The sequence below is a fragment of the Sarcophilus harrisii genome, chromosome 4 (assembly GCF_902635505.1).
Source record: "Sarcophilus harrisii chromosome 4, mSarHar1.11, whole genome shotgun sequence".
Taxonomy (NCBI): Eukaryota; Metazoa; Chordata; class Mammalia; order Dasyuromorphia; family Dasyuridae; genus Sarcophilus; species Sarcophilus harrisii.
The window spans coordinates 40,459,885-40,475,378 of NC_045429.1; the positions used below are offsets into that span (position 1 = coordinate 40,459,885).

The 15,494-nt window shown below is 36.3% G+C and overlaps 1 protein-coding gene across 1 annotated transcript in view; it reads left to right on the top strand.

Annotated features, from left to right (window-relative positions):
• The window catches only part of MCOLN2 (mucolipin 2), a 76,091-nt gene extending 71,396 nt beyond the window's left edge, over positions 1 to 4,695 (top strand). Inside the window, exon 14 of the mRNA XM_012547603.3 lies at positions 3,650 to 4,695. Coding sequence (XP_012403057.2) covers positions 3,650 to 3,686 — 37 coding nt within the window. The 3' untranslated portion in view covers positions 3,687 to 4,695. The remainder of the gene's footprint in view (positions 1 to 3,649) is intronic.
• Positions 4,696 to 15,494: the final 10,799 nt, after the last annotated feature.

The window sequence follows — 15,494 nt, forward strand, 5'->3', positions numbered from 1 at the left end:
GGAATTTGGATGGGGGGGGGAAATACATCTTTATTGTTAATTATTTCCTTTCATTTTGAAATTTTTCAAAATATTATTCTGAGAAGGGGCTCATGCCATTGTTCAGTCATTTTTCAGCCATGTCCAGATCCTTCATAACCCCATTTGTGAGTTTTCTGGCAAAGATACTAGATTGGTTTGCTACTTTCTTCTTCAGCATCTTTTACAGATGAGGAACTGAGACAAATAAGGATACTTGACATGCCCAGGGCCATACAACTAGTAAATAACTAGGACAGATTTGAATTCACAAAGATGAATCTTCCTGATTTCACTGCATCACCTAGATGCCCTAAGTAAAAGGGTTCATAGGATTCACCAGATTATTAATGATGTGTATGAAACAGAAAAAGGATTTAAAAACCCTGATGTAGGGACAAAAAAACAGCCACAGACCCATTTGGAAGTGAGAGAAGAGAGCTCAGAAAATATGAAGTGGAATATATCCCCTTTCTCCCTCTCTCTAGAAGTGAGAAGCTTTAGCTAGAGGAGGAAAACTGATTTAAGAAGAAACCCCATTTAGATGTTCTGTCCCCACTGACTCGTTGAAGTGCTTGCCTGAAAAGGTGTCTCCTCCAAGCTGCCTTCTCAAAGTTTGTGTTATATATCTGATTATTCCTGCAGTACCCTGCCTGTGTCCTGAAGTCAGACTTAACAGAAGCAGAAGAGCTTAAAGACTATACTGTCTTAGCTCAGTAACTTCTTAAATGTGCTTAGAAGGTTGTGGTTTGCTCTTAACTAGGAACTTTCAAGTGGCCATTATATGTATCTATATATAGATATAGATATATAGATATATATACCCACACCTATATATAAATTTGTATTGAATATAAAGGGAGAGAATGATGATACAAAATATCTCCTTCCCCATATCAAAAGACTGAGTTCCTATTTGTTTGAGAAAAATAATCTAAACCACCCCTAGGGGGGAAAAGATGGAAAAATTGAGTTGCTGTTTCAGAGCATAGAACGTATTTCTCTGTTAATCAATTCATAGTCTGTCTTGGGATTTGAAATGAGGATATGATTGAGCATTTCCAAAGAATGCCTAGTAAATATGAAATGAGGACTTCTGAGAAGAGTCGATTTTTAACGGCATTTCATCCTCTATGAACATTTAATTGCAGCAGTGAGCTTGGATAAATGCAAATTCATTTTCTTTGATTGGCATTTGGCTCCTGAGTACTGCCCTGTTTGGTGGAGGGCTTTGAGAATTGTGGGTCTGTTTGTTATTTGTTTTTTGCAAAGACAAATACATTAGAGAATGTGGAGGTATGACTCCTGAAAGATAATTGAAATGTCATTGGAGTTGGGTTGCTTGCTTAATACCACAAACTGCCCCAAGGGGCTGTAATTGTGGTGTATTAGAAAAGCCATCTCTTTGCAAAGAACAGCTTCATCCAGGAATGTCCCCAATGCCACCCATGCTGCCATATCTAACTACTGATGGACAGATGCATGGTGGCTTCAGGACTTGTTGACATACTAGACAGAAGTTAGAAGGAGAAGAGGACATTAAATCAATAACTGGTACCTTTTGTGCACAAAACCCATTGAAATGCAATGAAATGGAAGCTAGAATAAAAAGGTAGACATAAGATTGAGTCAATGGGAGAATAAAGGAAGCTGCTAAATGAGTGAATAAAGAGCAACAACCATGAGATCCCAAATCTGGCCATATGTACAATTCAGGGCTATCTGTGAATTTGGGTAGGGAAAGAAAAAACACATCTTCATTTTCACTGACTTTTAAAAAAAATTATGCATTTGAAAATATGATTCTGAAAGGGTATCCATAGGCTTCATTGGAGTGCTGAAGGAGTTCTTGACATAAATAGTTTAAGAACTTCTGATGTATATCAATAAAAGAACTTTAGACATTATCCCATCAAACACCTCCATTTTACAGATGGAATGACTGAAGTCCCTAGAAGTAAATGACTTGTATAAAGTCACACAAAGTAGCAGAAAGAAAATTCTGAGTCAAGATCTTTATCAGTTTAGCCTTTTTTTTCTTTCTTTTCTTTCTTTCTTTTTTTTTTTTTTTTTTTTTTTTTTTTTTTTTTTTTTGTTGCTGTTGTTCACATTGGGAATGAGTGGTGACTTTCAGTTTTAAGTCACGGCAGGGCACCTGGGATATTCTGTGGATATCAACAAGTGTAAGGCTGATGCCAACCTGAATTGTCTTTGTTCTTGTGGCAATAGTTCATTGCAATAAAAATTTCCCAAGGAACGATTAAATATGGTTCAAATTTGAATCTTGGAAGATGTGTGTAAATACTGGGGAAAGAGAAGAAAAACTTGTCAAAGGTCATAGGATCAAAGGATTAAAAGGGATCTTTGAGGTCTTCTATTTTAGCCAATAGATAAGAATAAGGCTGTAAATTTGAACCCAGAGCTACATAAAGGATCAAGGAAGAGATGGGTATTAACAGTGTCAAAAGTAACACATGTGTAGAAAGGGAAAAAAAAAATAAATGAAGCCTTTAGTTTAACCAGAAAGGTGAAACTGAAATTGTTAACTTGGTAATCTTGATTTCAGTGGAATGAGATGAAAAGCTAAGCTTGTGTTGGGGTGATGACTGAGGAGAGATAGCTTGCATTTGAGGGAGCCACAAAAAGGCCATCGGTCTCAATCAGCAAGTGCATTTTGGGTACCTGCTGTGTCCAGATATGGTGCAAATTTAAAAAGGGAAAAAAAAAGAAAGAATTCCCTGTTGGGGAAATAATATATATAAGAAGTTGAACTTGGGACAATAGGTAGTGCAATGAATAGAGCACCAGCCCTGAAGTCAGGAGGACCTGAGTTCAAATCTGATCTCAGACACTTAAAAAAAAAAAAGTTGAACTCAATAAATCCAACCTGAAAACTGTGTTAAACACCCACTGATATATTTAATGCACATATGTAAGATCTGGGGGTAAATACCTTTGACATGATGATAGATAAATAGTTTAATTCCTGGCTTCAATTAGTTTATAGTCTACCAGAATGTTACTTGCAAAGGCACTTGGTGAGGTGGGAAGGTGAAGATTAGGAGGAGGGTGATAGTAGAAATTATGATATGTGAAAAGAGTCAGTGAGTGAGTTTATATTATCAATGTCTGAAAGCAGGAAAGGAGCCTCAATTCATAATGAGCAGGGATAGTGATGATTCAGTAAACAGGATGAAGGGTTGATGCTCTAGAGTCAGAGGTGTTTTAGTCACCCGAGATCACCAGAAGATAAGAAAGTCAACTACTTAACCCCTGATAAGGTCTCAACAAAAAAGAAGCAACAACTGATCTAAAGAGATGGTTAATTCCGAGAAATTTCAGTCCTTTAGAAGGAGTATGTAGCTAATCAGTCCTTAAAAGGATGTATTTTTCTCTTTATTAATTTTCCATACCAGGGAGTTCCTCACACCAATGAAACCATAAATCCAAGCTCTCTCCCTCCACTCTTCCCCCCCACCCCATATCCCAACTGACTCCATTTAACCTCATGTGTTTATAATGCTGAAATGTATCTCTTGCCATGTGCTCTTAATTCTCTGCAATAAGATTTTGAATCAAGCTGTTGTTCCATCTTCTCTCCCCCCACTACCTCCCCCTCTCTCTGTTTCAGGCAAGAAAGTGATGACAATTTGATACTTATTAACTAAGGACCTGCTGGCCAAAGAGAATGGAATTTCAGGCTTCCTTACACCATGGAAATGAAGGGTGGGACCAGGCTATTGTTGTTGAAACAGTCCCCCACATTGCAGAGAGACAGAGTTTGGACCTGGGTTTCCATAAACAGACTGGTTTACTGAACTGCAGAGTGGGAAAGTGGAGTTGCAAATTGCTGCTGCCTGCTGGCTGAAGGACTGAAGCTACTTTTTTATGAACTTGGATTACAAAGAATAGACCACCCATCTCTCGAGGAGCTTAAGTACTTTAGGATAGAGACAACTAATTATTATTTTTTTCAATTCGTGTTCTTATTTATAAGATGAAACATTCAGTGGAGAGGTGGGGGAAATTGGGAGAGGAAGTAAAATAAATATTACATATTTCAAAAAGTGTAAAACAGTGGTGTTAAAACCATATACACAGACACATGTTGTTCATGGTCAAGACTAAGGGGAAGAAAAGTAATACTTAGATGGGAAGAAAAGTGGGACTTAGATTGGAAGATATTTTAATAATTTGCACGTCAGTCAGGTTGGTTGCTGGACTAAATTAAAAAGACTCCTAACTGAAGACCATGAAAGATATATTTTAAGCCATTAAAAATATGGTGTTTAAAAATATTAAAATGAACTAAAGCAATTTACTGTTATTAGAGATATTTCTTGGTCTGATTTTTAAAAAAAAATGTTTTCCCTGTGTGTGTGTGTGGTTTTTTTTTTTTTCCTACTTCAATGTTAACTTAAAAATCTTAATCTTAATGGGCTGGCTCGTGTATCAGCTGGAGACTGGCTCATTTGAACCCATCCCTACCATTCGGGTTACTTGGTAACTGCACACTAACCTAATTGAGGGTCAGGGGGAGGAGACACGGTTGTTGCATGGACAGTTCACAATTTAATGTAAACCAATTCCAGATTGAACATCATTAATATACTGTTTACTCTTCAAGTTATGATAACATGGCAGTTTGTTAAATCAATAAATATATTTTTATGACAATTCATGTTACTGATTAATATGTTTCATGTTAGGATGTCAGCATTCAAATAAAGAGTGGAACTGGTGGACTACTCCCTGTCTAAACCAAGCAATTTAGATGATCTTTCTCCAGTCAGATCCCAGACTTGGTGTGTGTCTATATGTGTGTTTTTTATGATTAAGTACAAGAACTCAAGATCAGGATTAGTTAATTTGATCACAGTTCTTCCTTTTTTCAAGCATTGCTTAGAGTTTTTCCTTCAAACGCAGTAGCCTTTAATCAACATTCCCCAGGTCTGAGCTAGGATTTTTGCTTGAAAAAGATTAATGATGATCTCACCACTTCTATTATCCTTTGAAGAGGACCTTCTTCCAAGATCTTGTATTTCTTCTGCCTCCCTCCAGTACTGTCTGTTGCTCCCAGGGGAAGAACTTAAAAGAAAAATCTCCCTTCAAGGTTCTCCTGCATGTATTGTAACATTGTATTTTCATTTTTAAAAATATCATGACAATTGTAACTTTCCTTCTGTATCATCTGTTCCAAGTTCATTATAGGAAGCGGGTATGGGGGTGTGAGGTTGCTTTCACAACTGCAGTTAATGAGTACATATGGGACAAACCCTTCTCCAATTCTGATTCCTTTCCCTTACTCTGAGTCTCTATTGGGGAAGATCATTTTGAAGTTTCCAAGACTCTTTCTCCTTCTCTAATGGTATAGGTACCTAGTTTATTTCTATAAATTTTCAGGCTCCTCCCTCTCTTCTGGCTGACTTTTTTTACTGACAGGGTAATCACCTAGGTAAACACAAAATCCCTACTTTAATGCCTTTCAGCATTTCCATTCTGGGATACACTTGTAAATTTGTGTCGCTTTCTTGAGCAACATTCAGGACAGCCAAGAAAATGCTTTCTTTCATGACCAACAAATGCATCATTTTGGGAATATCATAAGACCATAGGTTTAGAGCTAGGAAAAAACCTTAGAGGAAGTGCATAATTCTGGGAATATCATAAGATTATAGATTTAGAACTAGGAAAAAACTTTAGAGGTTGTCTAATCTGACTTGTTCATTTAACAGATGACTAAGCAAACCAAAATCTTAGAGGTTGGCAGTAAAAGGCAAAACTAAGATTGTTCTTTGTCATTTATCACATGCTTGTTGCTGGGGATTCAATGACAAATATGAAAAACTGCTTGTCCTCAAGGATTTTACATTCTCTCAAACTGTCAACAAGACCATAGGATCCTAGAGTATTTTGGTTTGAAAATTAAATTTATGAATTATGAATACCCTTTACAATATTACAGATAGCCTTTGATTGAAAACCTTCAATGATGTGGAAATCATCACCTCCCCAAGAAGATTGTTTTATTTGGGGACAATCCTGATGGGTAGGAAGACTTTCTAACTCCAGCTCATTGGTCCTGGGATAAACATACCATCATGTCAGGTAGAATTACCTTTCCTACCACCAAAGAAAACTGAGAAGGATCAGGAACCAGAAGAGAACCTATTCATAGTTCTCAAGGGAGAAGAACATCAAAGAAGAGATAGAAAGTAACTTTCAAAAGCTATAAAAATGTTTTCAAAGAGGATAAGGATAAGTAGTTGAATAACCCATTGGTTACTGCTTTCAGTAGAATAGTGTCATGAACCAAATTACAGGAGGTTGAGGCAGGGGGAGGAGATTAGGAGTAGAAGCAGCATGTGAGAATCATCTCTTGATGAAAAGAATGATAGATGGATATTCTCGGAGACTGAGATGACAACAGAGTCAAGCAAAAGTTTTGTAAGACTTGGCAGAAGGGATGTTTATAAATAGTAGGAAAGGAGCCTACTCCTTTGTTTGAAAGTTGGAAAGGGAATGCTAGATAGTCAAGCTCCTCAAGTTTCAGGTGAAGATCAGATCAAGGGAAGGAGATTTAAGAGTTGGTCCTAGAGAGCACCTAGATGATACAGTTGATAGAGCACCAACCCTGAAATCAGGAGGATCTCAGACACTTAAACACTTTTTAGCTGTGTAAAAAAATCCCTGGGCAAATCACTTAACCCCAATTGCCTCAGAAAAAAAAAAAAAAAAAAGAGTTGGTCCCAGTAAAGACAAAAGCCATCTCATCCTCTGAGATTAGAACAAAGTAGGGGGAGCAGGTAATGAAGTAGAGGCTTTGAGAGATAATATAAGGAAGGCAGAGGGATTCATGATATCAATTTTTTCAGCCAAGGGGAGATTATCTGTGAGAAGGGAAGCCAACAGTAGCATGAGGAACTGGAGGAGGTAGCATTTCTCTCTACTGGTCTCATAACTTCAAAGAAGAAATTAGTTTAATCTGGTATAACATGTTCTTAATGAACTCATGTTGACTTACAGTTACCATCTTGCCATGCTTGTTACCATGCTTGCCAATCCTTTCTTTAGTAATTTGGACCCAGATTTTTCCAGGAGTCAATGTCAAGTTCACTTGAAGGAATGACCTTCTTGCCTCTTTTTAAAAGTTAGCAGAACCTTTATTATCTCTAGTAGCACAGTTACTTTGCCATTTTCCATGATTACTAGAGAAATGCAAACTCAGTGTCTTAGGATTCATGATTCATCAGACATAGAGGACTGAAACTCAAGAGGAGTAGAGGCTGCTATTCTCTTACCATTTCCTCATTTATTTTGAGTAATTCTTCATTCAATTCAATTCAATAACATTAAACAATTACTGTGTGCCACGCATAGTGTTAATAAGTGTTGAGGAAATTAAAAAGAGTCGAAAGACAGTCCCTGCTCTTACAATCAAATGAGGGAAGATAACTTTCAAATATCTATCTATCTATTGAAAAAGTTATATCCAGGATAAATAGGAAATAATTAAAAGTGAAGACACAAAGTAAGGGGGATGGGGAAGGCTTCTTGTAGAAAATGAGATTTTAGCTGGGCTTAAAGGAAGTTAGGGAGATCAGAAGATGATTTCTTTGATTGAGAAATATCTCAATTGATGTAACCATGAACTTAATCACTGTGGACACTCCCATCAGTGGTACAAATAATAATATATAACAACAACAACAACAATAATAATGGCTAACATTTATAAGATGCTTTAAGGTTTGAAAAATCCTTTCATATAAATTATCCCATTTGAATTTCATAACAGCTTATGAGAAAGGTATTTATGTATCATTACCCCCATTTTAAGAGATGAATAAAGTGAGTGTGAGAGAAGTGACTTGCCTACCTGGGGTCACATAATTAATAAGCATCAGAAGTGAAATTAAGCTCTGAACCTTTTTGACTTCAAGTAGAACTTAACCCATCTATACCTTCTTTTACTGGGGGTATTATCATCAAAAGTGTACCCAATTGCTGAAGGTCTTCTGTATATTAAAAAAAAATTTTTTTTTACAGGTTTTAGGCTATGCATTGGTCATACCTTGTCCTTGCTATAGCATTGGCCCACTTTCTTTTCTATTCATGCATCTTTTGCACACGGCCTTCTGTCCCATCCATAACTTATGAGTTAGCATTAGTAATATACTGCAACCTACTTATGCCCGCCATTTGTCTTTCCATCTATGGTATTGATTCTTTGGAGATTGTGTACTGCATACCAAATGACACTATTTGCAGCCATATAACATCACCAGAATAATATGGGTATTAAAAAGATTGCTGGTTTTTTTTTTTTTAAGTAGCAGTTTGGCTTTGTTAAAAGCTTTGTGAAATTTCTCAAATGCAACCTGGTCCATTGTCTTTTTCCAATACCATTCTAAATCCAGATGTTGTCTATATGCAGTGTTTATTTAATGTGTGAATTTGGGCAAGACATTCCATGTACTTGGGCATCAGTTTACTAACTTTTGAAGCAAAGAGGTTGGATTAGATGACATTTTAAGTTCCCTAGAACTATGCTTTTATAATCTTTATGCTTTTATAATCTATTCAAAATTATATACTGCTGGACAAGTTTGATGTGTTCTGGATAAAACTATATGTAATGCCTGTCTGGACAATAGGAATATTTCTAATCCACTTAGGTTTTACAGTGTAGATGGTTAGGTCAGTCAGTCAACAAAAGTTGACTGCTAAGTTATTAAGTGCTAGGTGTTATACTAACTGATGAGAAGAGAAGAAAAGGTAAAAAGACAGTTTGTGCTCTCAAGAAACTCACAGTCTAGGGGAGATTACAGTTAAACAACCATGTTCAAATAAATCATATACAATGTTATGGCTCTTATTTTGCAGTTTCTTTAGTATCCCAGGGCTTGAAGCATGACATCATGAAATACTATTTATTATTAAAGTTTCTATGATTCAAAGAAGTCAATTCTGAAAAGGACAATTTTTTTTTTAGGATTTTCCAGGAAAGTGAATGTAGCATATAAAGAATACACAATAAAGAATAACATATTTATATTTATATTTAACATATAAAGAATATGGTAAACATATAAAGAATAGGGTGCAATACTCAGTAGGGGCATAGAAATCTATCTTATCCTGCAGAAAAATAGGAGAGGAATGGGATATGGGAAGGGAAGAGGGTGACAAAAAGAAAGGGCTATTGGGGGAGGGAGTAGTCAGTAGCAAAACACTTTTGAGGAGGGACAGGATAAAAGGAGAGAGAATAAATGGGGGAAATACTATTAGCAATAATAATTGTAAAAAAAAAAATTAAAGCAATGGAATATTATTGTTCTTTAGGAAATGATGAGCAGGATGCTCTCAGAAAAAAAAAATGACCTGGAAAATCCTCCATCAACAAAGTGAAATATACTGTATATAAAGTAATAACAATGTTCTGAGATGACCAGCTATAAATGACTGTTATTCTCAGCAGTACAATCATCCACAACTACCCTGAAGGACTTATGATGAAAAATCCTATCCATACCCAGAGAAGAAACTGATTGTATCTGAATACAGATCAAAGCATTCTCTATTTCTCTTTCACTCTCTTTATAATTAACTTAATTTTTCTTGAGAGTTTTTATTTTCATTAGGGTGGGAGATCTATGTTTTCTTTCACAGTTTGACTTTTATGGTAATGTTTTACATAACCTCACATGTAGTTTCTTAATTGTGGATGGAGAAAAGAGACAGAACCTAGAACTCAAAAATCTTAAAAACAAAAATCTTTTTAAAAAATTGTTTTGAATATACTTGGGAAAAAAATATTAAATAAATAAATAAATAAGTAATAGGGTGTGTTTTGACAAGAATGGGGCAGACCTAGAAGGGACTTGAGAGGAGAGCTCATCCAACATGCCCTCACTTCCACCTGCTATCTTAGAACATCCAACCATCCCTTCAATCTTCTTAACCTGGAACATCCCTCTGAAAATGTGTACTTTGTTCTCCCAATGGTGAGAAGGTTCTTCCTTCTTTCCTTCCTTACTTCCTTCCTTCCTTCCTTCCTTCCTTCCTTCCTTTCTTCCTTCCTTCCTTCTTTCCTTCCTTCCTCCCTTCCCTTCTTTCCTTCTCTTCCTTCCTTTCCTTGTCACTCAATCACTTAGTTATAATCTTGGTTCTTCGGATAAAAACACACACAAAATGAAATAATACTTGCCCTTAAGGTCTCTGCATTCTATTAGGAGGGGAGAGAGCACACACACATATAGGCATAGACAAGTTAAGCATAAGGTTATTTTTTAGGGGAAGAATTGGCATCAGGAAGTTTTTCATGTAGGTTGTCCTTGGGCTGAGCTTCGAAAGAATCTTGAGATTCTAAGAGAGAAAAGTGCATTTATAGGCAGGGGTCGGGGAGGACTGCCTCCAAATCCATCACTCTCCAATTCAAATTCCCACCATCAATGAAACTAATCAAAGCAGATTCAAAACCACCTTGCTTTATAACTGCTGCTTTCCCTTAAGTATTTTCTATCCTTGGAGGACAGTGAAACCTTCTTCCAGTCCCCAAGGCAGGATTGACTGTAAAGCTGTGTAGAAAGAAAAGTTTTCCCAAAGAGAATAAAACGGATTTATCTAATTTCCATCTAAAGTTCCTTCCTTGACAGAGCAATTAAAATGGTTTAGGATGTGAGCTCTTGATAAACGCTAAACGTAGATTACCGGTGGTCCTGTTAGGCTAAATTCTGCGTTCTCTCTAAGGTTACTTAGTGACGCACTTACTGATGGAAGGATATGCATTTGCTCTAACCAGCCGCTTTCATACTGAAGGATATTTTGAGCATACTGTGCCTCAGAGAAAATTGACTGTGAGTTGCCAATGAATAAAATTGAAAAGCAAATGCACTGAAATTATTAGGAAAAACGATAAACCAAATAGAAGGTGGCAGATACCATTTTACATAGACGGTCAAAACAACTGTTGCCGTAAATTACAGACCACTAAAAGGGCTGCTGATGGCCAAATGCTTCTCTTCACTTAGGCCTGTTTATGATTATAAAGCCAAATGAGTTTTACCCAAACATTTTCACATCATCTTTCATGGGTGCATAACTACAACAACAAACGGAGAACTAAAAGACCTTTGGGAGCTATTGGTAGTAGTGAGCCAGAAAAATGATTTATTACAGTAATGTGGGCATCCAGAAAAACTTTGGAGCTTCTGGGCTTCTCTGCTCTGTTGGAGCCCCCTCCTCATACTCAGTACTTCCTTCTCTCTTCTTTGAAACACATCCTGTCTGAAATCTCAATTGCCAGAAAATCCCAGCTTTTGAGTTAATTGATATCTATTTTGTCATCTCATCCAAACTTACCCTGATTAAGAATTCCCTTTGGGGAAAGACTTGGACTTATGAAGGAAGATATTATCTATCTTCAGAGAAACAGGACAAACAAGTAGAGTATATAGTCTTAGATAGATGTGTATGAATGGATATGTGCACATATCTGTATGATGATAGATATATATATGCATGAGCATCTGTACAATTATTTGTGTGTTTAAGAACGTACATATATGTTTGTGTGTAGAAACATATTTCATATATGTTTTTGCTTTATTGTGGGCTTCTTTGGGAAGGGAAAGAGGAAAAAGAAATAAAGTAAAAAGTCTATAGAAGAAAACAAAAAACCTACAAAGAAGCAAAGAAAAGATGGACAGCTCTAAACATAATGTGCTTATTATATAGGCTTTCTTGAAATGGAAATTTATTGCTTTACATTTTGAATCCTCTCATGTTCTGTTGTGCACGTGGCAATTTTTTTCTTTTCCCGTTTCCTATGTAAGTTTAAAATACATTTTTAAAATAAAATAAAATACAGTGTTGTTTTTAAGAATTCCCTTTGTACAACTGGTCATCTAGATCTTGCTTGAAGATCTCCAATGAGAAATAACAATTAGCTATGGAAAACCAAAATAATCCTCTGCCCTCAATCCCTATAAATAATATAATGAATAAATAAAAATAAAGTAAAAATCCCTATAAATAATGTAATAAATAAATAAAATAAATAATCCCTATAAAATACATAGACTTATTCTTTACTGGGAGAGCAGACTTCTTATGTGGTATCTTTCCCTTCACATAGAAAGAGAGACTTGACATAAGACTCCCAAAAGGAGGAATGAGGAAATATTCAGATCAAAGTCACCACAGAGATATGCAGCCCAGATGTGCCTATTCTAAGCTAAGAAGTATGGGGTGAGCTTGGAAGGGATCCCATAATTATCAATTTAGAACTAGAAGGGACCTCAGAAACTTTATAGTCTAATCCCCTCATTTTACAGATAAGGAAACTGAACCCCAGGGAACTCAACGACTTGCCTAAAATCATGCAAATAAGGGTAAGAGGGAGGATTTGAACCCAAGTGCTCCGACTCCACTGTTTATGGTCTTTCTATTGAACCTAATCCACTGACATTATTGTTTCTTTTCTTCCTTGTGTGACTTAAGGATCATCTCAGCCCCTTCCCAACCTTAATGATATCCTCCCACAACTGCCTAAATTGAGGGTTTATCCTGAACTTCCCAAGATCATGTTTCCTAGGTGATTTTGATTTGAATAACTTCTCCCCATCCCTTCCATCCTTAGAATTCTCCTTATTATCTCCTTTTGGGTGTCTCAAGCTAAGACTCTTTACATGGAGTAAAATGTACCCATAATAATAGTCTATTGCTTTATAATTACTAGCTACTTTGCTTCTTCCACAGAAATCTCAACTCTGAAAAAATTGCACCAGTGGACTACCACAAGTGATGAATGTGTCAGTTTCTAATGATACCTGAATTAGCTCATGAGCCATAATACACAGAGTTTAGATAGCATTTTAAATTCAAGCCTTTTTTTTTTAAACAACGCCACACTAATTAGCAACAAATTGCTCCTCATACACTTCTTATCAGCTATGGCTATTACTCTCTTCATGAGGTAGAGTTATCCCAGAGGAGGACCATTTACTTTGAGGGAAGGGAATTTCCATCTTCATTTGCTGGTGTTTCTTGCTAATGGGAAATTGTATTAATACTGTCTATTGAAAGAATTGTATTTTTGCTGACCAAAATGTCTCTTCCAGCAGGAAAGGGTAACTGGCATCTAATGGATCTTTGACTTCTTGCCTTGAGAGGAAAGAATCTGAGATATTTAATCTGAAAGAGAGAAAACGAGTGAGGTGGGCAGAGAGAAAAGGCAAAGAATGGGCAGAATGGCTGTGTTCATGTACTTGAAGGACCACCATATTGAAGAGGAATTCAGCTAGATCTCCTTGACCCTAGAGAACAAAACTGAAAGTGATGCATAGAAATTGCAAAAAGATAAAAGAACTTCCTAACATTTAGAGTTTCTCAAAAACTCTTTGGAGGCATTGGATCACCCCTCATTGTATGTATTCCAGACCACTTATCAATTATGTTGTGGTAGGGATTTTTTATGGGACAGGGGATTGGTTTCGATTAAATCTAAGGTTTTTAACTTTGGGGCAGGTCTCGGCCTCTTAGGTAATTTATTAAAGTGTATGGCTCACTTCTTAAAATGATATTTTTAAATGCCTAAATCAAAATCCATAGTATTACCAAAAAATTATATTGAAATATATATATATATATGTGTGTGTGTGTGTGTGTGTGTGTTCATGTATAAATATCACAAGTGTACCTCAGGTTAAGAACTCCTAGACAAGATAATACCCAAGATCTGACCAAAATTCTAAAATTCCATGCCACAAAAACTGATTTTTTTGTCTTTAAATGCCTATTGGGGAAAGAACCCACTTCTTTTGATATTCAGAATTGTAAGATTTCAGAGTTTGGAAGGGACTCCAGGTATCATGCAGCCCAACCTGTACCACCCAAAAGAATCTCCATAATGATATATTTGACAAATGGTCATCTAGCCTTTATTTGAGAATCGCCAATGAAGAGTTTTCCATTACCTTCTGAGATAGCCTATTTTACTTTTGCAATTCTTAATGAAGTTTTTGCTTCAATTAAGACTAAATTTACCACTTTGCAGTGTCTTCCCATTACTGTTAATTCTGCCCAGCTAAGAGAGTTCCCAGAATCCCGTCATCTTAGAGTTGGACTTACAAAGCCATCTGGCAGAAGCCATATCTTTAATGGGAATCCCTTTTACATTACCCTGGATAAGGGATCATTGGTATCTTTCCAAAGACTTCTATCAAGGCTCAATGAAGTTTTCTAAGTGACAGATTTAGTAAGAAAGTGATTGTCATGATTGGTTTTTCTAAGAGCATTTTTGAAAAAAAAATTATCTAGGGAGGTTGTGGTGGGTAGAAATAAAAAGCCAATGGCATTTAAACCACAAGCCTGAGACTAACCACAGTAAAGCCTGCAAGATGGCACTTGAGGAGTAATTTGACTGTAGAATATACTGAAAAATTCATAGGCTTGTTGGGTTTAGAGCTGGAAGGAAGCCCAGGGACTGTTCAGTTTTACATTCTCAAAATACAGAGGTGGAAACTGAGGCTCAGAAGGTCAGCAACAGAAAGATAACAGGGAGATGAGCTGAGATTTGTGGTTTGACTCCAGACTCCATTTTCTTCATTATAATTTCCATTAGAATTTCAATTCTAAATCCCAAATAAGTTTTGTTTTCAAAGAATCTTTTGCCAAACAACTAACTCTGTGTGTGTGTGTCTGTCTCTCTCTGTGTGTCTCTCTTTCTCTCTCTCTGTGTCTGTCTGTCTCTGTGTGTGTGTTTATGTGCATATATGTAGAATGTGATTTTTAACTGAAGATGTTTGGTCTAATTGTGGCTGTTCTTTTGGGGGAAAGGACATGGTAAAATAATTAAGATTGCTAATTAGGATTACTAATTAGGAGAAGCATCATAGTGGGTCACTGGATCCTAGATTCCTGGATTTGGAAAGGATCTCATTAGCTATCCATTCCGACTCAAACAGAAATCTTCTCTACAACATATATGTTTATAGGTATGTATAGAGGCATCCTGGATGTGCCTGAGCATGCAGTTTTGTTGTTGTTGTTGTTGATCCATTTCAGTTGCGTGACCCTATTTGAGATTTTTCTTGGCAAAGATGCTGGAGTTACAGGTTTACCATTTCCTTCTCCATCTCATTTTACAGATGAGGAAACTGAGGGAAACAGTGTTAAGTAACTTGTCCAGAGTCACACCAGGAAAGTGAGTGTTACTAACTTCAGTCCCGACACTCTATTATGCTGCCTAACTGTCCTAACCACAAAAACCCTAATGTTTAAAAAAAAAGTTATTTTTTCTTTTTTATATTTTATTTCCCCCTAATGACAGTTAAAAATATGATATTTTGCATTTCATTTTTATTACAGTTTTTTATTTTTCAAAACATATACACGGACAATTCTTTAACATTAGCCCTTGCAAAACTTTGTGTTCCAATTTTCCCTCCAAGCCTTCCCCTAGAGGGCAAGTA